General features: G+C 43.5%; 1 protein-coding gene across 1 annotated transcript in view; it reads left to right on the top strand.

Annotated features, from left to right (window-relative positions):
- The window catches only part of LOC121554258 (phospholipid-transporting ATPase ABCA1-like), a 223508-nt gene that overhangs the window by 91707 nt on the left and 104965 nt on the right, over positions 1-26836 (top strand). Inside the window, exons 22-25 of the mRNA XM_045211911.1 lie at positions 5408-5545; positions 23530-23744; positions 25799-25877; positions 26564-26766. Coding sequence (XP_045067846.1) covers positions 5408-5545; positions 23530-23744; positions 25799-25877; positions 26564-26766 — 635 coding nt within the window. The remainder of the gene's footprint in view (positions 1-5407; positions 5546-23529; positions 23745-25798; positions 25878-26563; positions 26767-26836) is intronic.

Raw genomic sequence — 26836 nt, 5'->3', positions numbered from 1 at the left:
TCAGGATAGATCATAATAATAATAATAATAATAATAATAATAAGGTATTTGAGCTAGATGTGTATATAAAGGCAGGGTAAAGTGACTAGGCATCAGGATAGATCATAATACTAATAAGGTATTTGAGGTAGATGTGTATATAAAGGCAGGGTAAAGTGACTAGGCATCAGGATAGATAATAATAAGGTATTTGAGGTAGATATGTACATAAAGGCAGGGTAAAGTGACTAGGCATCAGGATAGATAATAATAATAATAAGGTATTTGAGGTAGATGTGTATATAAAGGCAGGGTAAAGTGACTACGCATCAGGATAGATCATAATAATAATAATAATAATAAGGTATTTGAGGTAGATGTGTACAGTGGGGAAAAAAAGTATTTAGTCAGCCACCAATTGTGCAAGTTCTCCCACTTAAAAAGATGAGAGAGGCCTGTAATTTTCATCATAGGTACACGTCAACTATGACAGACAAAATGAGGGAAAAAAATCCAGAAAATCACATTGTAGGATTTTTAATGAATTTATTTGCAAATTATGGTGGAAAATAAGTATTTGGTCAATAACAAAAGTTTCTCAATACTTTGTTATATACCCTTTGTTGGCAATGACACAGGTCAAACGTTTTCTGTAAGTCTTCACAAGGTTTTCACACACTGTTGCTGGTATTTTGGCCCATTCCTCCATGCAGATCTCCTCTAGAGCAGTGATGTTTTGGGGCTGTCGCTGGGCAACACGGACTTTCAACTCCCTCCAAAGATTTTCTATGGGGTTGAGATCTGGAGACTCCAGGACCTTGAAATGCTTCTTACGAAGCCACTCCTTCGTTGCCCGGGCGGTGTGTTTGGGATCATTGTCATGCTGAAAGACCCAGCCACGTTTCATCTTCAATGCCCTTGCTGATGGAAGGAGGTTTTCACTCAAAATCTCACGATACATGGCCCCATTCATTCTTTCCTTTACACGGATCAGTCGTCCTGGTCCCTTTGCAGAAAAACAGCCCCAAAGTATGATGTTTTCACTCCCATGCTTCACAGTAGGTATGGTGTTCTTTGGATGCAACTCAGCATTCTTTGTCCTCCAAACACAACGAGTTGAGTTTTTACCAAAAAGTTATATTTTGGTTTCATCTGACCATATGACATTCTCCCAATCCTCTTCTGGATGCACTCTAGCAAACTTCAGACGGGCCTGGACATGTACTGGCTTAAGCAGGGGGACACGTCTAGCACTGCAGGATTTGAGTCCCTGGCGGCGTAGTGTGTTACTGATGGTAGGCTTTGTACTTTGGTCCCAGCTCTCTGCAGGTCATTCACTAGGTCCCCCCGTGTGGTTCTGGGATTTTTGCTCACCGTTCTTGTGATCATTTTGACCCCACGGGGTGAGATCTTGCGTGGAGCCCCAGATCGAGGGAGATTATCAGTGGTCTTGTATGTCTTCCATTTCCTAATAATTGCTCCCACAGTTGATTTCTTCAAACCAATCTGCTTACCTATTGCAGATTCAGTCTTCCCAGCCTGGTGCAGGTCTACACTTTTGTTTCTGGTGTCCTTTGACAGCTCTTTGGTATTGGCCATAGTGGAGTTTGGAGTGTGACTGTTTGAGGTTGTGGACAGGTGTCTTTTATACTGATAACAAGTTCAAACAGGTGCCATTAATACAGGTAACGAGTGGAGGACAGAGGAGCCTCTTAAAGAAGAAGTTACAGGTCTGTGAGAGCCAGAAATCTTGCTTGTTTGTAGGTGACCAAATACTTATTTTCCACCATAATTTGCAAATAAATTCATTAAAAATCCTACAATGTGATTTTCTGGATTTTCTTTTCTCAATTTGTCTGTCATAGTTGACGTGTACCTATGATGAAAATTACAGGCCTCTCTCATCTTTTTAAGTGGGAGAACTTGCACAATTGGTGGCTGACTAAATACTTTTTTGCCCCACTGTATATAAAGGCAGGGTAAAGTGACTAGGCATCAGGATAGATCATAATAATAATAATAATAAGGTATTTAAGGTAGATGTGTATATAATGGCAGGGTAAAGTGACTAGGCATCAGGATAGATAATAATAAGGTATTTGAGGTAGATGTGTATATAAAGGCAGGGTAAAGTGACTAGGCATCAGGATAGATAATAATAAGGTATTTGAGGTAGCCTGAGGGCATACACTTACTTAGTGTGCTGTGAAATACGTTATGAATATATTGTAATGTTTTTAAAAATGTATAACTGCCTTAATTTTGCTGGACCCCAGGAAGAGTAGCTGCTCGCTTGGCAACAGCTAATGGGGATCCATAATAAATACAAATTCAAATAAAAATAGTGTGTGTGTGTGTCATCTGCGGTCAGTAATGGTATGATATTCACACTGGCAGTAACATTGTCGATCAATAGTATAATTGTTTAATGTACTTGTTCTATCTTTAACAAAATGTCAAACTGACCATAAGCTACAGTACATACCTTGCCATTCTATGACAGTGTTTTCCTATTCTTATTGAGAAAGACACCTGGTGGTTTTGATTTCAACCAAAAGCGTAACCTTTATGAAGGGAAAAAGCTGACAAACTGTAAGTGATATCAAGACCAACCCTCAAAGAAATTGATCAGAATGAACACAGATATGCTTTTGAAATGTCAAAATTGATCAGGCCTATTCTTTGAGGGCCACTGTAAATGCTAGTTTTAATTTCAGTCTTTGGGTTCTCGTTTCTTCCCTGTATCGATCAATAAGGTCATTGATTAGCTAGGAAATCCACACACCTGGTTTTCAGGTCTATATCTGACAAATTTTAAAGGAAATAAATAAAACCTGAAGACACTGTGGCCCCACTGCATGGATCTGAAATGATTGGATCATTTTACACAATATGGTTACCCTATGAGAGGTCAAGGTGGAGAAACAGAATCCAGGAGCTAGGGGCCAGAGGTTGATTTGGAACTGGGCCTGTATGTTCTCTCAAGGGCACAAAAAGTCCTATTTTAATCGTACCTATTTACCTATACCTATCCAATTCATTAAGATCCACCACGCAAGTGTCTAGGGCAGGGGTGTCAAACGTACGGCCCGCCGGCCGGATCAGGCCCGCAAACGGGTTTAATCCGGCCCGCGAGATGATTTTGAAAAAAAAATATTAAAAAAAAATATATATATTTTTTTTTATAAAAATGCGCTGCAATTTTTCAATAAAATAAACTGCTGTTCCAATTGCGTCCACTGGATGGCGCAATAGCAATTGTGTTAAGCAAGCAAACTGTTTATACCGGGGCAGAGCAAGTAGGTCAAGCACGTGTAGCCAATGAGCTACTTTGTTTTGCCCGCGATATTTATTACGGCTTCTACTTTTAACATTATGTGCTTTGGCACCCTCATTGCCCCAATATGTCTCTGTCAAAAAAGAGAAAAGTGGACGCAGAGTGCAGAGTGTTCCAAGAAAAATGGTCATCCTATTTAATCACGGAATTGAATGGGAAAGCTGTATGTTTGGTGTGTTCAGAGCATGTTGCAGTGCTGAAATAATATAACCTTCGCCGCCACTATGTGAGTCTTCATGCCGACAAATATGACAACTTTCAAGGACAGCGGAGATGAGAGAAGGTGAATGAACTGTTGGCGGGTCTGAAGAAACAGCAGTCTGTGTTTACTCACAGCCGAGACATCAGTGACGCTGCAGTGAAAGCTAGCTACCTCATTGCTAATGAAATCGCAGTGGCTTCAAAACCATTTAGTGAGGGTGAATTTGTAAAAACCTGCATGATGAAGGCAGCGGAGATTGTGTGCCCTGAAAAGCGGCAGGCTTTTGCAAATATCAGCCTGACAAGAAACACAGTTGCAGACAGGATTTCCGATCTTTCAGTGGATTTGGACAGCCAGTTGAAGCAAAAAGTAAAGTCATTTATTGCGTTTTCGGTTGCAATTGATGAAAGCACGGACATTACAGATGTTGCACAAATGGCCATTTTTTCATCCGCGGAGTTGATGACACATTGACCGTCACCGAGGAGTTCGTGGAGTTGGTGCCGATGACAGATACAACGACAGCAGCTGATATTTTTACCGCACTCGTCGGGCGCGCTGGACAGGGTCGGAGTGGACTGGTCCCGCGCTGTCAGCCTGGCTACAGATGGTGCGCCCTCAATGATCGGGAAAAAAGCAGGCGTTGTGACAAAGTTCAGAGAGAAAGTGCAATCTGCAAATGGAGGACGTGATTTTTTGACTTTTCACTGTATTTTGCACCAGGAGGCTTTGTGTTGCAAGTCATTAAAGATGGATAACGTCATGAAGGTGGTCATCCAAACTGTTAATTTCATCCGATCCAGAAGCCTGAATCACCGTCAGTTTGACAGCCTTCTCAGAGAGAAAGACCACATCTATGGCCTGCCATACCACACTGAGGTAAGATGGTTAAGCCGAGGTGCTGTGCTGAGGCGTTTCTTTGATTTACGAGAAGAAATTGAACAGTTCATGGAAGAAAAGGGCAAACCAGTGTTAGAATTTCATTCCGCAGAATGGATGCAGGACCTTGCATTTATGGTGGATGTTACAGAGCACCTGAATAACTTGAACAAACAGCTGCAAGGGCGCAACAAAGTTGTCACGCAGTATTATGACAGCATACGTTCTTTCAAGTTGAAGCTGTCATTGTGGGAGACGCAACTTGCCGGTGGTGATGCAGCTCACTTCCCCTGTCTGAAAAATGTGTGCGCGACCCAAAATGTGGCAGACATGAAGCGGTTCAAAGATAAAATAACTGGACTGTTACGGGAGTTTGAGCAACGCTTTCAGATTTATGTTTATATGTTTTTATGTTGATGTGCTATTGTTTTTAATTGATTTTATTTTATTTGTATATTTAACCTATTCTTGACTCTGTGGTTCTTGCACTTGTTTGGGGAACAGGATTTCATTATTTGTATCTACATTTCTGCCTGAGAAATGACACCCTGATATAGTTCTGTGATCTGTGAAACAGTTCTGTTAATCACTGAGGCATTGTGTGTTTGTGTTCTTTTTCTTTAGAATTTTCAAATAAACTTGACGTGTTTTATGATTAATAGTGATGTTGTGCTTGTACTATTTTGGACACACTGTCCTCAGGCTCCAGCTTTATGTTGTATGTTGATCGTATTAAAACAAAGAAAACAATCTGAAGTTGTTGTTTTTAAGTTATATATACCATGATTTTTCCGGTCCGGCCCACTTGGGAATAGATTTTCCTCCATGTGGCCCCTGAGCTAAAATGAGTTTGACACCCCTGGTCTAGGGTGTAGAGGCCAGAGGTCGATTTGGAATTGGGGTTGTGTGTCCTTTGAAGGGGGCAGAAAGTGTGTCCTTTGAAGGGAGCAGAAAGTGTGTCCTTTAAAGGAGGCAGAAAGTGACCAAATGTGAACTGTGTCCTCTCTCAGGGGGAATGCAGAGGAAATTGTCGGTAGCAATCGCATTTGTGGGAGGGTCCAACATCGTCATCCTGGATGAACCCACAGCGGGGGTGGACCCATACGCCCGGAGGGGGATATGGGAACTACTGTTGAAGTACAAACAAGGTATGGGATCTGTCGGTTGAATGCCAAACCACTCTGTTGAGCTCCAAAGTCAATAGACAATGTATGATGTTGTTTGGAGTGTCGACTTTAAGTATTTATTATGGGTCTTCTCTATGGACACATTTCTCAGATATGGCCAAGGTACTTCAGCTTATAGGAATATCCAAAGTTAAATGCATTAAAAACATCCAGAATGACATTATTATTATTACATTTTTTAATGAAAAAATTAAGGTAGATCATTTGGCTGTTGGAGAACCCCCGCAAGTTTGTGAACTATTTTTTAAATTAGCATTTAATTTATTTAGTTTTAAAGACTATTTTTCTGTTATGCTTTTGTTTGGGGCGGCAATGACACAGCTGTCTTCCCAGTCTACAGTATTGTCATGGAGACCGATAATGTTGACTAGATGACAGCAATAATAAGGCATGGAGACTCATCCAATTCGATGGGACAGTTAAAAGGCTCTTTAATTGTTGGCATATTCAATCGCTTGTCACTTTCTGGGATGCACTTTTGCCTGTTTGCCCAATGACTGAAAGGCAAGACGTAGACAATATAATAACACATTTCCAAGATGTCTAAATGTTTAATGTGCATCGAGCCGCATTTCACCCTTGCTATGTCATTAGCAGTGTTCTTTACCTAATCAAGTCCGATCCAGAGCTTGAGAACTCTTGTTTAATGAGAACATTCACATCCATACTAGTTACGTGTCATACTGTATCATGTCTTATTGGCACTACACTGTTAGTAGTGTTGCTAAAGTTTATCACTGGAACGAATTGCATTGAGAGTATATTTGTTTGAAACCAAAGCCAAGGTGATATATTGCATTTTTCACTTCCTTGATTAAGTGCTTGGGTCTTAAACTTAAGAGTAACTCAGACATTTGCGTAAGTTACAGATTTCGGCCCTTAATTCTTGATTGTTCAAATGATTTGAAGGACAGAAATGCTAGTGCTATGCTGATTGTTTTTCCAGGAAATGGCGTCATCTGATTCTCAAATGTTCCCATTGGTCAGTCTCAGTGTTATTGATAGCAAGTAACTGACACCTTTGACATAGTTGAAGCTCTGAAGTAGCCAAACTTGTAACATATATGCACTGTAGCTAGTTAATTAGAACATCAATTCTATGTTCTGTGTTCAATAGACACTAATGAGGTCCCTATAGGAATACATCACATTTCCGCCTCCGTTTATTCCTCTGAAGATCTCTTACACTCTGTAAAAGATGTTTGATGATATGACCTGCATGGATAATTTGGTTGCTGATCTATGTTCTTTCTAGTTTACTTCTAAAACATAGTTATGGGGATCTAATACGTGCCAATTAAACTCATGTGCTGAAAGCACTTGACATTCCCCAATTTGAACTGTAGATGTGTTAACATGTGTCAAATAGTTGGGTAGGCGAGAGCAGGGAGAGAGTGTAATCACAGTGTGGAGGAGTTCTTAAAGAACAACAAAATGCACCAATTAAGAAAAACAAGATTTCAGTCTTGGGGGCTGTGGTTTGATGTGGCAGTTACTGATGTTTGTGCCCATGAGACACCATAGGAACAAAGCCAGTATTACTTCCTCAAAATAGTCAGAATGAACCTAAGATATACTACATTACCAAAAGTATGTGGACATCTGCTCGTCGAATATCGCATCCCAAAATCATGGGCGTTAATATGGATTTGATCCCACCTTTGCTGCTATAACAGCCTCCACTCTTCTGGGAAGGCTTTCCACTAGATGTTGGAACATTGCTGCGGGGACTTGCTTCCATTCAGCCACAAGAGCATTAGTGAGGTCGGGCACTGATGTTGGGCGATTAGGCCTGGCTCGCAGTCGGCGTTCCAATTCATCCCAAAGGTGTTCGATGGGGTTGAGGTCAGGTCTCTGTGCAGGCCAGTCAAGTACTTCCACACTGATCTCGACAAACCATTTCTGTATGGACTTCGCGTTGTGCCCAGGGGGCATTGTCATGCTAAAACAAGAAAGGGCCTTCCCCAAACTGTAGCCACAAAGTTTGAAGGACAGAATCGTCTAGTATGTCATTGTATGCTGTAGCATTAATATTTCCCTTCACTGGAACTAAGGGGCCTAGCCTGAACCATGAAAAACAACCCCAGACCATTATTCCTCCTACACCAAACTTGACAGTTGGCATTATGTATTCAGGCAGGTAGCGTTCTCCTGGCATCTGCCAAACCCAGATTTTTCCGTCGGACTGCCAGATGGTGAAGCGTGATTCATCACTCCAGAGAACGCATTTCCAATGCTCCGGAGTCCAATGGTGGCGAGCTTTACACCACTCCAGCCGTTGCTTGGCTTTGCGCATGGTGATCTCAGGCTTGTGTGCGGCTGCTCGGCCATGGAAACTCATTTCTTGTGTTTATGTTGCATCCAGAGGCAGTTTGGAACTCGGTAGTGAGTGTTGCAACCGAGGACAGACGATTTTTATGCGTTATGCGCTTCAGCACTCGGCGGTCCCGTTCTGTGAGCTTGTGTGGCCTACCAATTCGTGGCTGAGCCATTGTTGCTCCTAGACATTTCCACTTCACAATAACAGCACTTACAGTTGACCCGGGCAGCTCTAGGTGGCATCCTATGACGGTGTCACCTTGAAAGTCACTGAGCTCTTCAGTAAGGCCATTCTACTGTTTGTCTATGGCAACTGCATGGCTGTGTGCTCGATTTTATACACCTGTCAGCAACGGGTGTGTCTGAAGTAGCCAAATCCACTAATTTGAAGGGTTGTCCACATACTTTTGTATATACAGTTGAAGTCGGAAGTTTACATACACCTTAGCCAAATACATTTAAACTCAGTTTTTCACAATTCCTGACATTTAATCCTAGTAAAAATTCTCTGTTTTAGGTTAGTTAGGATCACCACTTTATTTTAAGAATGTGAAATGTCAGAATAATAGTAGAGAAAATGATTTATTTCAGCTTTTATTTCTTTAATCACATTCCCAGTGGGTCAGAAGTTTACATACACTCAATTAGTATTTGGTAGCATTGCCTTTAAATTGTTTAACTTGGGTCAAACATTTCAAGTAGCCTTCCCCAAACTTCCCACAATAAGTTGGGTGAATTTTGGCCCATTCCTCCTCACAGAGCTGGTGTAACTGAGTCAGGTTTGTAGGCCTCCTTGCTCGCACATGCTTTTTCAGTTCTGCCCACACATTTTCTATAGGATTGAGGTCAGGGCTTTGTGATGGCCACTCCAATACCTTGACTTTGATGTCCTTAAGCCATTTTGCCACAAATTTGTAAGTATGCTTGGGGTCATTGTCCATTTGGAAGACCCATTTGTGACCAAGCTTTAACTTCTTGACTGATGTCGTGAGATGTTGCTTCAATATATCCATATAATTTTCCTTCCTCATGATGCCATCTATTTTGTGAAGTGCACCAGTCCCTCCTGCAACAAAGCACCCCCACAGTATGATGCTGACACCCCATGCTTCACGGTTGGGATGGTGTTCTTTGGCTTGCAAGTACCCCCTTTTTTCTCTGAACATTACCATGTTCATTATGGCCAAACAGTTCTATTTTTGTTAAATCAGACCAGAGGACATTTCTCCAAAAAGTACGACATTTTTCCCCATGTCTTTTTTATGGCGGTTTTGGAGCAGTGGCTTCTTCCTTGCTGAGCAGCCTTTCAGGTTATGTCGATATAGGACTCGTTTTACTGTGGATATAGATACTTTTGTACATGTTTCCTCCAGCATCTTCACAAGTTCCTTTGCTGTTGTTCTGGGATTGATTTGCACTTTTCGCACCAAAGTATGTTCATGTCTAGGAGACAGAACGTGCCTCCTTCCTGAGCGGTATGACGGCTGCGTGGTCCCATGGTGTTTATACTTGCATATTATTGTCTGTACAGATGAACGTGGAACTTTTAGGTGTTTGGAAATTGCTCCCAAGGATGAACCAGACTTTTGGAGGTCAAAATTTTTTTTTCTGAGGTCTTGGCTGATTTCTTTTGATTTTCCCATGATGTCAAGCAAAGAGGCACTGAGTTTGAAGGTAGGCCTTGAAATACATCCACAGGTACACCTCCAATTGTCTCAAATTATGTTAATTTGCCTATCAGAAGCTTCTAAAGCCATGGCATCATTTTCTGGAATTTTCCAAGCTGTTTAAAGGCACAGTCAACTTAGTGTATCTAAACTTCTGACCCACTGGAATTGTGATACAGTGAATTATAAGTGAAATAATCTGTCTTCAAACAATTGTTGGAAAAATCACTTGTGTCATGCACAAAGTAGATGTCCTAACCAACTTGCCAAAACTATAGTTTGTTAACAATACATTTGTGGAGTGGTTGAAAAACGAGTTTTAATGACTCCAACCTAAGTGTATCTAAACTTCCGACTTCAACTGTATATAGTCTAATTTAAGAAATCTGTAATTAAGTTTGCTATTTTTGCAGAGGAAGTTTTAGTCACGCAATTTTGCATCTAGCTAAGATATTTTGTGCACTATTTGTCAAGTAAAAAAATTAAGACATTGTCTCATGTAAACAAAACCAGATCCGCTGTGCTGCTGGGCAGGTCGGTCTCACCCTCTTTGTTCTGTGGTCGAATTTGATAGAGCGCAATCCCTGCAGCTGTGTATCCCGTGTTAGTGGGCAAGTGAGCATTGTCGAAATCAAAACTCAACTCTCAAGTAAGTCATGACCAACTCACTTACAAAACTCAGATTTGGACGAGACTGACTTTATGAACAAAATGATCCTATTTACACTTTTTAGTCAATTTTGACACTATAATACATTTTTCGGACTAATATCGATGCCACATAGGCCGCTTTCTATCAGAGAAGTTGTTTATTGCCTTTAGTTGTGCTTCAAAGTTTAACTCGGGAGTACATTAAATAGCATGTGCTGATATTACAGCTTACTGTTACACATTATACATTTGGTTAAAGCTTAATGCCTTAGCAGTGAAATATGTTGTCATATTTAGGCGAGGATATAGTTGACACAAGGTTTGGTAAGGATAGTGGATGATGTTTTAAGTTGCATTTGATCACTTGGGGAAACAATAGCATTTATGCCATATAGAGAATGCTAGAGAATAATTAGTGCGTATCTAATGCTGTAGCCTGCAGTGTGTTTTGAATTAAGGTGATGAATCATTGAGATTAGACAAATGTTCTAAGCATAAATCAAAAAGCATAAACAAAAGGCATTTTAGGAAAATTTGGCATTTATGAATGAAATTAGGCTGAATGAAATGCCTCGTCTCCCACACTTTTTTTTATAATCAAGTCAGTTATCAAAATAATCACTGTGATGCCACATTGCCTTGCAAATGAATCCTACTATCACCGATATCACAACCGCAAACCAATTCATAGGTTATTTCATGACTAATTTGTTTTGTAGCTGCTCAATCTATTATGTATACAGAATGTCATTTCATACAGCAGCTCCCCTGTTGACAAATTACGAAATACAGTATCAGAACAAATGAATCCCCTGTTGACAAATTACGAAATACAGTATCAGAACAAATGAATCCCCAGTTGACAAATGACGTAATACAGTATCAGAACAAATGAATCCCCTGTTGACAAATTACGTAATACAGTATCAGAACAAATGAATCCCCTGTTGACAAATTACGTAATACAGTATCAGAACAAATGAATCCCCTGTTGACAAATTACGTAATACAGTATCAGAACAAATGAATCCCCTGTTGACAAATTACGTAATACAGTATCAAAACAAATGAATCCCCTGTTGACAAATTACGTAATACAGTATCAGAACAAATGAATCCCCTGTTGACAAATTACGTAATACAGTATCAGAACAAATTAATCCCCTGTTGACAAATTACGTGATACAGTATCAGAAAAATGTATTTCAAACGTTAGCGCAGTAGTGTAAGTGATCTGTTGGCGTTGACATACCGTTCCATCAGAAAGTATTCACACCCCTTGACTTTGTCCACATTTTGTTGTGTTAAAGCCCTATTTAAAATGGATTAAATTGAGATTTTGTGTCACTGGCATACACACAATACCCCATCATCTCAAAGTAGAATTATGTTCTTAGACATTTTTACAAATTAATACAAAATGAAAAGCTGAAATGTCTTTAGTCAATCATTATTCAACCCCTTTGTTATGGCAAGTCTAAATAAGTTCAGGAGTAAAAATTTGCTTAACAAGTCACATAATAAGTTACATGGACTCACTCTGTGTACAATAATAGTGGTTAACATGATTAAGTGCAAGTCATGTTTCTAAACGTAGTCCCTTGAAAGCGAAACTTCACAATTTTTCATCTTCATATTCATCATCTCCTGCACCACCCCAAAATCAACATACTGTATGTGAAAATGTCGCGTTTCTGTGCCAAATATACACTGGAGTTGGTTACCAAGGCGATATTGAATGTTCCTGAGTGGTCTTATTACAGTTTTGACTTAAATCGTCTTGAAAATCTAAGGCAAGACTTAAATGTCTGTCTACCAATGATCAACAACCAACTTGACAGAACTTGAAGAATTTTTAAAAGAATCATGTCCAAATATTGTAAAATCCAGGTGTGCAAAGCTCTTAGAGACTTACCCAGAAAGACTCACATCTGTAATCGCTGCCAAAGGTGATTCTAGCATGTATTGACTCAGGAGTGTGAATACTTAAAAACATGTTTTCACTTTGTCATTATGGGGTATTGTGTGATTTTTATTTTATTTAATCCATGTTGAATTCAGGCTGTAACACAACAAAATATGGAATAAGTCAAGGGATATGAATTCTTTCTGAAGGCACTGTACAAGTCACATCCAATCCTATCGAATCAACTCAACGTTGATTTGTCATATGCACAGGGAACAGCGTAGTGAACACAGTTAAATGAAACGCTTACTTGCAAGCTCTCCTTGCGAACAGTGCAATAGCTATAAAAACGTTCAAATAAAAATATAATAAGAAAACACAATACGAGTATAATAGAGCGTGGAAAACATGCAGTTAAAAATATATATATATAATACTATATATACATACAGTGGGGAGAACAAGTATTTGATACACTGCTGATGTTGCAGGTTTTCCTACTTACAAAGCATGTAGAGGTCTGTAATTTTTATCATAGGTACACTTCAACTGTGAGAGACGGAATCTAAAACAAAAATCCAGAAAATCACATTGTATGATTTTTAAGTAATTAATTTGCATTTTATTGCATGACATAAGTATTTGATACATCAGAAAAGCAGAACTTAATATTTGGTACAGAAACCTTTGTTTGCAATTACAGAGATCATACGTTTCCTGTAGGTCTTGACCAGGTTTGCACACACTGCAGCAGGGATTTTGGCCCACTCCTCCATACAGATCTTCTCCAGATCCTTCAGGTTTCGGGGCTGTCGCTGGGCAATACGGATTTTCAGCTCCCTCCAAAGATTTTCTATTGGGTTCAGGTCTGGAGACTGGCTAGCCCACTCCAGGACCTTGAGATGCTTCTTATGGAGCCACTCCTTAGTTGCCCTGTCTGTGTGTTTCGGGTCGTTGTCATGCTGGAAGACCCAGCCACGACCCATCTTCAATGCTCTTACTGAGGGAAGGACGTTGTTGGCCAAGATCTCGCGATACATGGCCCCATCCATCCTCCCCTCAATACGGTGCAGTCGTCCTGTCCCCTTTGCAGAAAAGCATCCCCAAAGAATGATGTTTCCACCTCCATGCTTCACGGTTGGGATGGTGTTCTTGGGGTTGTACTCATCCTTCTTCTTCCTCCAAACACGGTGAGTGGAGTTTAGACCAAAAAGCTCTATTTTTGTCTCATCAGACCACATGACCTTCTCCCATTCCTCCTCTGGATCATCCAGATGGTCATTGGCAAACTTCAGACGGGCCTGGACATGCGCTGGCTTGAGCAGGGGGACCTTGCGTGCGCTGCAGGATTTTAATCCATGACGGCGTAGTGTGTTACTAATGTTTTTCTTTGAGACTGTAGTCCCAGCTCTCTTCAGGTCATTGACCAGGTCCTGCCGTGTAGTTCTGGGCTGATCCCTCATCTTCCTCATGATCATTGATGCCCCACGAGGTGAGATCTTGCATGGAGCCCCAGACCGAGGGTGATTGACCGTCATCTTGAACTTCATCCATTTTCTAATAATTGCGCCAACAGTTGTTGCCTTCTCACCAAGCTGCTTGCCTATTGTCCTGTAGCCCATCCCAGCCTTGTGCAGGTCTACAATTTTATCCCTGATGTCCTTACACAGCTCTCTGGTGTTGGCCATTGTGGAGAGGTTGGAGTCTGTTTGATTGAGTGTGTGGACAGGTGTCTTTTATACAGGTAACGAGTTCAAACAGGTGCAGTTAATACAGGTAATGAGTGGAGAACAGGAGGGCTTCTTAAAGAAAAACGAACAGGTCTCTGAGTCGGAATTCTTACTGGTTGGAGGTGATCAAATACTTATGTCATGCAATAAAATGCAAATTAATTACTTAAAAATCATACAATGTGATTTTCTGGATTTTTGTAGGAAAACCTGCAAAATCGGCAGTGTATCAAATACTTGTTCTCCCCACTGTATATATTTTATTTTGTATATGCTGTAAATAGTGTAAATAGGAATATGTGTATACACAGTAAATACAGTAGTTATCTAAGCATTTACACGTAGGAAGTTTTTTAGCTGAGAGAGATGCGTTTTACTGGGGTGGAGGTGCAGTAAGAGAGACACTCCACCATTGTGATATAACTCAACACTCTCAAAACACTAAGAAACCCTATCCTTCCAACTCATCAGTAACTTCCTGCTTTCTCAACTGAAATGTTCTATGTAGATTGGATAAACAGAACACTCTCTTTAGATACAGTGGGTTTGAAGTAAAAGATGTAGAAAACCCCAAACTAAGTGCAAGTCATGTTTCTAAACGTAGTCCCTTAAAAGCGAAATGTCACCATTTTTCATCTTCATATTCATCATCTCCTGCACCACCCCAAAATCAACATACTGTATGTGAAAATGTCGCGTTTCTGTGTTTTGTAGTAAAACATATAGAGAAAGATAAGTGTTTCCAATGACATTGTCAACGAATTAGTAGGAAATGCCTACTCACAGTTGGTCAAAATCACACGATGCACACCGGTGATGTCATTGGAAACACTAATCTTCCTCTGTCTTTGCTAAGGAGTGTGGTGAATGTCAGTCTTATTTAGTGGTTTAGTAATACGATAACTGTATTAACACGCAACACTTCAGGCAGATTTTCTGTTTCTCATTGAGTGAAACAGGTAAAGCTCAGGTACTGTTCAGGTGTAAATAGTTTCCACATCATTGATCTAGGTAGTACGGAATCCATATTAGGAATATTATCATTCCTCAGACCTCACCCTTCACCTAGTCAAGTTTGACGCTTGACTAGTGCAGGGTTTGGACTTGACTAGACGAGGGGTTGAGGAGGGGTGACGATTGACTAGTTTAGAGTTAAGAAGACAGGGTGATGGGTGATGTCTGAGGAGGAGTGAACATTTTCTGAATATGGATTGGTCAATTAGGGTTCAGCCTCGGCATAGCAGTACGATGTGCTTACTTTAGCCTAAGTATACACACCTAATTGTGCTTAGCAATTAACAATATCTTGCAGCTGTTAAATTGCATGAAAGTCTGCATCCCTCCATTTGATGTACAGTGCCTTGCAAAGGTATTCATCCCCCTTGGCGTTTTTCCTATTTTGTTGCATTACAACCTGTAATTTACATGGATTTTTATTTGGATTTCATGTAATAGACATACACAAAATAGTCCAAATTGGTGAAGTGAAATGAAAAAAATAACTTGTTTCAAAAAATTCTAAATAAATAACGGAAAAGTGGTGCGTGCATATGTATTCACCCCCTTTGCTATGAAGCCCCTAAATAAGATCTGGTGCAACCAATTACCTTCAGAAGTCACATAATTAGTTAAATAAAGTTAACCTGTGTGCAATCTAAGTGTCACATGATCTCAGTTATTATACACCTGTTCTGAAAGGCCCAGAGTCTGGAACACCACTAAGCAAGGGGCACCACCAAGCAAGCGGCACCATGAAGACCAAGGAGCTCTCCAAACAGGTCAGGGACAAAGTTGTGGAGAAGTACAGATCAGGGTTGGGTTATAAAAAAAATATCAGAAACTTTGAACATCCCACAGAGCACCAGTAAATCCATTATTAAAAAATGCAAAGAATATGGCACCACAACAAACCTGCCAAGAGAGGGCCGCCCACCAAAACTCACGGACCAGGGAAGGAGGGCATTAATCAGAGAGGCAACAAAGAGACCAAAGATAACGCTGAAGAAGCTGCAAATCTCCACAGCAGAGATTGGAGTATCTGTCCATAGGACCACTTTAAGCCGTACACTCCACAGAGCTGGGCTTTACAGAAGAGTGGCCAGAAAAAAGCGATTGCTTAAAGAAAAAAATAAGCAAACACGTTTGGTGTTCGCCAAAAGGCATGGTGAGACTCCCCAAACATATGGAGGAAGGTACTCTGGTCAGATGAGACTAAACTTGAGCTTTTTGGCCATCAAGGAAAAATGCTATCTCTGGCGGAAACCCAACACCTCTCATCACTACGAGAACACCATCCCCACATGGTGGTGGCAGCATCATGCTGTGGGGATGTTTTTCATCGGCAGGGACTGGGAAAATTGTCAGAATTGAAGGAATGATAGATGGCGCTAAATACAGGGAAATTCTTGAGGGAAACCTGTTTCAGTCTTCCAGAGATTTGAAACTGGGACGGAGGTTCTCCTTCCAGCAGGACAATGACCCTAAGCATCCTACTAAAGCAACACTTGTGTGGTTTAAGGGGAAACATTTAAATGTCTTGGAATGGCCTAGTCAAAGCCCAGACCTCAATCCAATTGAGAATCTGTGGTATGACTTAAAGATTGCTGTACACCAGCGGAACTCATCCAACATGAAGGAGCTGGAGCAGTTTTGCCTTGAAGAATGGGCAATAATCCCAGTGTGTAACGATCCCGGCAGTCTGAGTCGGGTCCTGTCTGTGGACTAGTTTTTCTGCTCGTGATCTCCAGTTTCCCGAGGGTTCTGGAACGCTCCGGGGAGCTCTCTTGATTTCCGCACCTGCATCCCATCAGCAATCTGCACACCTGGTCCTGATCATCACCCTTCTTAGGCTCTGGCCTAACATCCATTCCCTGCCGGATCGTTAGCCATGAACATCACTCGTCCGGAACCTTCATCCAACCTCTGCCTGGTGGTCGGCGGCTGCCGAGCCATGATCGGATCAACCACTGCACCCCCAACAACTAATCAACGCCGCCCGCTCTGTTCCCTGGATTATTCAGCATCACTCTTGAACTTGTAAATAAACACTCACCTTCGTTTCAACTTACCTTGTCCTGGTCTGCTTCTGGGTTCTGGCTTTGTAACTCGTGACAGAACGATCCGGCCAGTAATGAACCCAGCGGACCTGGACTCTGTTCGCCAGGCCATTACCCATCAGGAGAAGATGTTGGGCCATCATAGCACGGAGCTACAGGAGATCGCGTTGGCAGTTCGGAACCTTTCTACCGGTCTGACGGAGGTCCAGAACCAGCGCGAGTTTCCGGTGGAGGATCCACTACCGGTTTCACCCATCTCGCCTGCCGCGTCTGGAGCGGTGTCCTTCCGTGAGCCCAAGGTTCCGACGCCGGATAAATATGAGGGGGAGCTGGGAAGATGCCGTTCTTTCCTTATGCAGTGTGGGTTAGTGTTCGATCTACAGCCCTACTCTTATGCCACAGACAAGGCTAGGATAGCCTTTGTGATTGAGTTGCTGCGTGGTCGAGCGCTGGAGTGGGCTTCAGCCGTTTGGGAACGACAAGACCCCTGCATGGCTTCATACCCGGGGTTCACGGCCGAGCTGAGGAAGCTTTTCGACCATTCCGTCCGAGGGAGGGACGCAGCTAGGCGCCTGTTTTCGCTTCACCAAGGAACTCGCAGCGTGGCCGACTTCGTGATCGAGTTCAAGACGTTGGCTGTGGAGAGTGGGTGGAATGAGGAGTCTCTGCAAGCGGCCTTCTACCAGGGTCTGTCGGAGCAGCTCAAGGATGAGTTGATCTCCTATCCGGAGCCTAGTGACCTGGACAGCTTGGTAGCCTTGTCTATTCGGGTGGATAATCGAGTCCGAGAGCGAAGGAGGGAGAAGCAATGGGGTCCGTCCAATCGATCAGCTTCTCAGGTTCCAGTCGGGTCGGGGATTGGACCAGAATACGTCGATCATCGTCCACCACACAGGATTAGTGGAGAGGTCCTGTCTCCCGATTCGGAACCAATGCAAGTAGGGCGGCACGGGTTAACCAAGGAGGAACGCCAACTCAGACGTAGGGACTAACTGTTGCCTCTACTGTGGTGGTTCGGGACATTACCTCGCCACCTGTTCCCGGCGGTCGTCAAACTGCGCGGCTCGCTAAAGTTGGGAGGACTTTTAGCGAGCCAGTTTCGACCTCTCAATACCTCTGTCAGACCCCGTTTCCCGGCTACCCTTGTGAACAGGAATCAGAGCTTAGCGATTAACGCTTTTATCGATTCAGGTGCCGATGGAAGCTTTCTTGATGCCGAGTTGGTGGAACAGCTGGGGCTTTCCAAGGAGCAATTGCCGGAAGCCATTGAAGCGACCACTCTGAACGGCAGTAGGCTGGCACGTATCACGATGAGGACTGAACCGGTTAAGATGCTGTTGTCGGGGAATCATTCGGAGATGATTTCATTCTTCATTCTGCCGTCTTCCCATGTTCCTCTGGTCCTTGGATACCCCTGGCTGAAGGAACACAATCCCACGTTCGATTGGGTGACGGGCAAGGTAACGAAGTTGGAGCCTTGATTGTCATGCTAACTGTCTCAAGACTGCCTGTCCCCATTCGGTTCCCAGTCAGGTGATTGAGGCTAAACCCCCAGATTTGTCCCTGGTTCCCGAGACATATCACGATTTGGGGGAAGTGTTCAGTAAGCAGAAGGCTCTGTCACTCCCTCCCCACCCGACCATATGATTGTGCCATCAACCTGTTCCCTGGAGCTGTCTACCCCAAGGGAAGGTTATACAGTATCTCCCGCCCTGAACGTGAGGCTTTGGAGACCTACATCAAGGAGTCCCTAGCTGCTGGTCTCGTTCGTCCCTCGTCATCACCCCTGGGGGCAGGATTCTTCTTTGTGGGTAAGAAGGATGGCTCTCTTCGACCGTGTATTGATTATCGGGGGTTGAATGACATCACGGTCAAGAACAAGTATCCCCTGCCCTTGATGAGTTCTGCCTTCGACTCCCTTACAGGGTGCTACGGTGTTCACCAAGCTAGACCTACGCAATGCGTATCACATGGTCCGGATCAGAGAGGGAGACGAGTGGTTGACGGGTTTCAATACACCGATGGGTCACTTCGAGTATCAGGTGATGCCGTTTGGACTGACCAATGCTCCAGCGGTATTCCAGAGTATGGTGAACGACGTCCTGAGAGATATGATCGGTCTCTTTGTGTTTGTTTATCTGGATGACATTCTGATCTTCTCGAAGGAACCTTCCGACCACGTCCAGCATGTCCGGCAGGTTCTGCAGCGATTGTTGGAGAATCGCCTGTTCGTGAAGGCCGAGAAGTGCGAGTTTCACGCCCACACGACATCCTTTCTCGGGTACATCATCTCCAGGGGAGAGATTAGGATGGACCAGGAGAAGGTTAGAGCGGTTCTGGAATGGGCCCAGCCCGGTACGAGATTGCAGCTCCAGAGATTTTTGGGGGTTTGCGAATTTCTACCGCAGATTCATCCGGGATTACAGCCGTGTGGCCGCTCCGTTAACTGCCTTGACTTCCAGTATCAGGAGCTTCAAGTGGAATCCGGAGGCGGATCGAGCGTTTCTGGATTTGAAGAGGCGATTCACCAACGCACCGATTCTCTCTCAACCGGACACGGCCCGTCAGTTCGCTCGTTGAAGTGGACGCGTCTGATGTGGGAGTTGGCGCCATCCTGTCGCAGCGATGCTCCACGGACAGTAAACTCCATCCCTGCGCCTACTACTCGTCGCGCCTTTCGCCTGCGGAGAGGAATTACGATGTGGGTAACCGGGAGCTTCTCGCGGTGAAACTTGCCTTGGAGGAGTGGCGCCACTGGTTGGAGGGGGCGGAGCAACCGTTTATTGTCTGGACTGACCACAAGAATCTTGCTTACGTGCAATCGGCTAGACGTCTCCAACTCCCCGTCAGGCCAGGTGGTCGTTGTTTTTCGGACGATTCAATTTTTCCCTGACGTTCCGACCTGGATCTAAGAACGGCAAGGCGGACGCCTTGTCTCGGATGTTCTCCAAGACGGAGGAGAGTGGGTCCAAGACCGAGACAATTCTCCCCCGGAACTGCGTCGTGGGAGCTGTTAGGTGGAGGATTGAGGAGGAGGTGATGGCGGCCCTTCGGACGCAGCCCGGTCCCGGTAACGGTCCACCCGGTCGGTTGTTTGTGCCTGAGTCGGTTCGTCCTGCGGTCCTCAAATGGTCCCACGCCAGCAAGATGGCTTGTCACCCTGGCGTGGCTCGGACGATGGCGCTTCTTCGCAGACGCTTTTTGGTGGCCTGCCATGGCCGAGGATACTCGGGGTTATGTTGCTGCCTGTCCAGTGTGTGCGCAGAATAAGAGTACCAATCGGCCCAGCTCTGGACTACTTCACCCCCTTCCTATTCCCCGGCGACCATGGTCGCATCTGGCCCTGGACTTTGTCACTGGGTTGCCCGCTTCTGAGGGAACACGGTCGTTCTGACTATCGTGGACAGATTCAGCAAGTTCGCCCCACTTTGTGCCAATTGCCAAGCTTCCCTCTGCCTCGGAGACGTCCGAGATCCTGGTTAGGGAGGTTTTCAGGGTCCACGGTTTGCCCAGTGATATCGTTTCCGACCGTGGCCCTCAGTTTACCTCTGCTGTCTGGAAGTCCTTCTGTTTGGCCATTGGAGCTACAGTCAGTCTCACATCTGGTTTTCACCCCCAATCTAATGGGCAGGCGGAGAGAGCCAACCAGAAGATGGAATCCACGCTACGCTGCCTGGCCTCTTCCAACCCCACCTCCTGGGTCTCTCAGTTGCCTTGGGTTGAGTATGCCCACAATACTCTCCCTACATCTGCCACTGGGATGTCTCCCTTCCAGTGCCTGTATGGCTACCAACCTCCCTTGTTCCCTTCTCAGGAGAAGGAGCTCTCAGTGCCTTCTGTTCAGGCCCATATTCGTCGTTGCCACCGGACCTGGCATCGGGCCAGAAAGGCACTCCTTAGAGTTTCGGACCGGTATCAGCTCCAGGCGAATCGTCGCCGGATCCCCGCTCCCACCTATACCATCGGAGATAGGGTCTGGTTGGCCACACGGGATCTTCCTTACGGACTGAGTCTAGGAAGTTGTTACCGAGTTCATTGGTCCGTTTGTGGTGGAGAAGGTGATCAATCCGGTGGCAGTTCGACTCAAACTCCCGAGGACGCTCAGAGTCCATCCCACCTTTCATGTCTCCTGCCTCAAGCCTGTTTTCCTCAGTCCTCTGTTGCCTCCTCCGCCTCCTCCTCCTCCTCCTCGGATGATCGGAGGTGGTCCTGCCTACACGGTGCGACGCATCATGGATTCCAGACGGCGGGGCCGGGGTTTCCAGTATCTCGTGGACTGGGAGGGGTATGGTCCTGAAGAGAGAGTTGGATTCCGCGGCGACAGATCCTAGATGCTGACCTCATCCGTGACTTCTACCGTCTCCATCCTGGCGCTCCGGGAGTCCGCCCGGTGGCGTTCGGTCGGAGGGGGGGTACTGTAACGATCCCGGCAGTCTGAGTCGGGTCCTGTCTGTGGACTAGTTTTTCTGCTCGTGATCTCCAGTTTCCCGAGGGTTCTGGAACGCTCCGGGGAGCTCTCTTGATTTCCGCACCTGCATCCCATCAGCAATCTGCACACCTGGTCCTGATCATCACCCTTCTTAGGCTCTGGCCTAACATCCATTCCCTGCCGGATCGTTAGCCATGAACATCACTCGTCCGGAACCTTCATCCAACCTCTGCCTGGTGGTCGGCGGCTGCCGAGCCATGATCGGATCAACCACTGCACCCCCAACAACTAATCAACGCCGCCCGCTCTGTTCCCTGGATTATTCAGCATCACTCTTGAACTTGTAAATAAACACTCACCTTCGTTTCAACTTACCTTGTCCTGGTCTGCTTCTGGGTTCTGGCTTTGTAACTCGTGACACAGTGGCTAGATGTGCCAAGCTTATGGAGACATCCCCCAAGAGACTTGCAGCTGTAATTGCTGCAAAAGGTGGCTCTACAAAGTATTGACTTTTGGGGTAGTGAATAGTTATTCACGCTCAAGTTTTCTATTTTTTTGTCTTATTTTGCATCTTCAAAGTGGTAGGCATGTTGTGTATATCAAATGATACAAACCCCCCAAAAATCCATTTTAATTCCAGGTTGTAAGGCAACAAAATAGGAAAAATGCCAAGGGGGGTGAATACTTTCGCAAGCCACTGTAGGCCTAAAGGAAAACAGGAATTTAGCTCTCCGGTTTTCACCGGTACTATGTTGAATGTAGTCACAGCACAGGAGATGTACCTGTGTTTCCCACTACTTTGATCTATCACTTTGTGCTGTAATGCACCACAACACACCATAAATCAGTATACCTTTGTGGGCTGCACACCGACCAAACACATTTATTTTTCTCACAGCTCCCATCATCCAGTGTGTTTTTATTTTTTCTCCATGTAAACCAAGGCAATTTCTTGAAAAATCAACAGTGAGCACAAACGGCCATGCAAAATGAGCCATGTCAGTAGTACTGAATCACTACCTGCTGCACTCCTCCCAATCTCCCCCTTCAAAGAACAGCACTTTTCCATACATTTAATACACATAAAAGTGCATTTCGTCACATTTGGTAAAGTATAAACACAACTGTAGCCACCTCCCATCATCATTCTGGAGGCATTTTTTATGACAGTGTTACTAGTTAACTATCTTGCTACTTCAGGGAGAAACAATCTGTTTGGAAAATGTAGATATATAGTAAACAGTACAGGAGACACCTTACAGTTTTGGATACAGCATCTTGTTTGCTAGCAATGAGATTTGCGGTGGCTAATGTTACATCATTATTTCCTCTTAAAATGTAAATATCCTGTTACCCTTCAATAAAGCCATTGCAACGCTAACCTTTAAAATCCTAAACTTCCTTGCATTTCAGAGTAGAAATTGGAGACAAGGGGTGTTTATGCTGTTTTGAAATGTGCCACAATCAACAATAACAGAGATGCATTTCAATGCTGCCACCATGCACGCTGTGAGCTAACGACATCAGCTAGATGACCATGCTGTGACTTCATCACAAATGTCATGCCTGCTTCCTGATTGACTAGGAATGTGCTAATTAGTATATTTTAGCTCAGGGTGCATGATATAATCCGCCCCTCCTTCTGTGAATAAGCAGGCTCCGGTGTCGTGTATAGATTCTCTGTGGTTGCCATTTGGTTTCACTCAAATATAACTTCCGCTGGCAAAAAAAGGAAACTGTGTTCAGAAACACGACAAAGGGACCGTTAGTAGATTTATTTAACCAGGCCTATGCATAGTTTTATGTTGGCTATATTGTATTCTATTTAGGTAGAAGTGTATGTAGTTGTTGTTTTCTATCTTGATTTGGAAGGAAGACTGGTATTGCAGAATTTGTCATTTGTTCCAGATTGCCACCCACACTCAATCTTGTTGCTTTGAAGTACAGTATGAGTTTTAAACACAGAGGGGTGGACAATGAGGAAATAAGCATAAAAACACAATATGGAAACTTGGCTCAGTTCAAAGACTTTACATTTATTGTTTGTTTGGTGCAACTTTCTTTCTTTCTCAAAATGGGCCCCCAGAGCACTGACTCACACACATACACAAACCGCCCCCCTACCACTCCAAATTGGGCTCATTGAGTGAAATCAATAGATTGGGTTTCTCCATCTCTCCCCCGCAGGTCGCACAATCATCCTCTCCACTCATCACATGGACGAGGCGGACATCTTGGGAGACCGCATTGCCATTATCTCTCACGGCAAGATGTGTTGCTACGGCTCCTCCCTGTTCCTGAAGAAATACTTTGGCAGTGGCTACTACCTCACTCTGGTCAAGGCCGGAGACAAGCAAATGACCAACCAGTGCACTGGAGCCGAGCAGGGCCAGGTGAAAGAGGTAAATGGAGGAGAGTGAAGTTGCCCCTAGACAATGATCTCGGGTCAGTTTTAAATTTTCCCCACCAATGGTTAAGGTTTGGAATAGGTGAGGGGAAGCTGATCCTAGATCTGTACCTAAGGGAAACATCACCCAGGAGCAAGGTTAATAATTTAAAGTGTGTGCTGCATTTTGCATTGATGTCTGTTTTGGGCCTAGGAAATGTTATGAATTGATAACTTATCGATATGATTTTTGAAAGTTGTGCTAACAGTTGAAATTGTTGAAGATCCAAAACATGCCCCCAGAATGATAAATAGTTCTCTATTTAGGAAATTATGGAGCTGGGTGAACTCCACACATGACATTTCAGTGTCAAAAATGGCAGATAAGCATGTGCTACCTAGCTAAAAATCACAACTTTTGTTTAATTTTTTTTGGCTGTGAGTTTTCACCTTAGTTTAATTTGATCACTGTGAGCTAAACCTGTATTTCCAAAGGAAACATACAACTCTGGTGCATATTTGCAATTGCCCATTCATAATGTCTGATCCCACATTGAACAACATCATGACACCAACCTATAATTCACCGATAATGGGGCATGTTCGTTTGACTTTTTGCATCTGGGGGAAATCACTCCAATAGTAACCTCTAACACATATCAGCAACATTTGCCATGCAGTCCATTATCGACACGGTTCCTCTGACTTTCCAAAGTGATCTGACTTGTTGCCATCCCCTGTAATGATCTATGTTTAGTCTCCCCCAGCATGAGAATTGGCAGATACCTCTGTACTGGATGATACTAATTGTCTTAAGGGAGGGGGGAGTGGGATTCTTGATCTAGCTCCTTGCAGTGCCTTGCACAGTTCGTTTTAATCAATAGCAGCAAATGAACAAGATTCACTGATGCCTGCAGGGCTACAGCAATTACCATTAGTCTATAGGCTCTTTGTGGAGAGTGGAGTAATTTTGTTAAAAAATAAATAAATAAATGAACAAAAAGACAAACACATTTTGCTAAGAGAGATCTAATGCTCCCCCAAAATGACATCGGTGCCAAGGACTTCTCATAAAAACAATAGTTCATGCTTCCCATTCTGTCCATTGACTGTAAAGTTAAGGCCAGGTACCACAGGGTGAAATGACATCTACTTATCAATTTTGAGGTTTTGGGGTATTCTGGTCCTTTAAAATCATTATTTTCAAAAAGTAAACATAAAATTGTCAAAAACTTGTTTAGCATACTACTACCATCATCAAAATGTCATGGATTTTAACTACTTTTACATGGATATACAGTGGGGTCCGAAAGTATTGACACCCTTGATAAAGATGAGCAATAATGACTGTATAAAATAAATTTTTCAAATACTGACCTACATTGTATGCTCCAAGAAATTGGGAAACTATCTTATTTAATACTAATACAATTGCTCATAGAAATAGATTAAGTAAAAAAAAAATCCCTCAAAAAGGTAGGGGTAAAAATTATTGACAAAGATTCTTATAAAGTAGTCAAATGTTTAGTATTTGGTACCATATTCTTAGCACGCAATGACTACATCAAGCTTGTGACCCTACAAACTTGTTGGATGCATTTGCAGTAAAAAAAAATGTGTGTGTTTCAGATTTATTTTTTTTGACCAATAGAAATGAATGGTAAATACTGTATTGTGTCATTTTGGAGTAACTTTTATTGTAAATAAGAATAGAATATGTTTCTAACACTTATACATTAATGTGGATGCTACCATGATTACGGATAATCCAGAATAAATAGCGAATAATGATGAGTGAGAAAGTTACAGTGGGTCAACGATCATACCCCCAAGACATGCTAACCTCTCACCATTACCAATAACTCATGATAGGATGGTTGAGTGAATAATAAGAAATATGAAATATGATCAGTGTCCATATTAGGACAGTCTCAGTAGGACTTCTTTCAATCTCAGCAGTCCTTCTTAGACCACAGTGGTGAGTTGATAGATATGATGAGTGAATTGTGAAGGTGATAATCAGTCTGAGAGCTCTACCGTGATGCAGCCTTTTTAATTTCTCTCTAATAGGAGACTGGTGAGTCATTGAGGAGAACCAGTCTGGATGAAGGGATCGCAAGCCAGAACTGGAGTAACTCTGAACCCACAGGTAGGACTAACACCACCTAAATACAATTTATCAACAGGATCCCCCTTAATAATGTATCCAAAATGTGTCATGTTTGTCCCTTGTGCTTCATTCACAAGTGCCATATACAGTATATATTACCTTGACTGTCATTGGAAATAATTAAATTGAAGGATGATTTTATGTTGTGTTTTTCCAAGTGTTCAAATCACTTAAACATTGTGCCGCAGTGGTCTAAGGCATTGCATCGCAGTGCTAGCTGTGCCACTAGAGATCCTGGTTCAAATCCAGGCTCTGTCATAGCCGGCCGCGACCGGGAGACCCATGGGGCGGCGCACAATTGGCCCAGCGTTGTCCAGGGTATGGGAGGGAATGGCCGGCAGGGATGTAGCTCAGTTGGTAGAGCATGGCGTTTGCAACGCCAGGGTTGTGGGTTCGAAAATAATGTATGCACTCACTAACTGTAAGTCGCTCTGGATAAGAGCGTCTGCTAAATGACGTAAATGTAAATGTAAGAGTGGCCTGAGAGTCTGACAGGCTGTAGAATGTCATGTCGTGTGTGTGTGGCATGAATATAATGTCATGGCTTCATGACATTATTTTATTATTGTAAATTGTCAAAATAAAGGACAAAAATTATACTGTAATTCCATTTCAATACATCCATGTCATCCTTCCAGTAAGTCCTGTTTCTCTTCACCATGTAGAGCTCACAGATGTCAGTAAGCTGGTGCGTCGGCATGTTCCCGAGGCGGTGTTCCTGGAGAGCATCGGCCAGGAGATCACCTACATCCTTCCCTATGGTGGGGCCAAGGATGGCACCTTCGCGCTCCTCTTCAAAGAGCTGGACCTGAAGATGGCCGACATTGGTGTCACCAACTACGGCATCTCAGATACCACACTAGAGGAGGTATGAGGCGGTCGAGACACACACACACACACACACGTTGCGCTCTCCTGAACTAGCCAAATGCTTAGTA

This window comes from Coregonus clupeaformis, chromosome 39, assembly GCF_020615455.1.
Source record: "Coregonus clupeaformis isolate EN_2021a chromosome 39, ASM2061545v1, whole genome shotgun sequence".
In the NCBI taxonomy this organism is placed as follows: Eukaryota; Metazoa; Chordata; class Actinopteri; order Salmoniformes; family Salmonidae; genus Coregonus; species Coregonus clupeaformis.
This window is presented reverse-complemented; position numbering and strand designations above follow the sequence as displayed.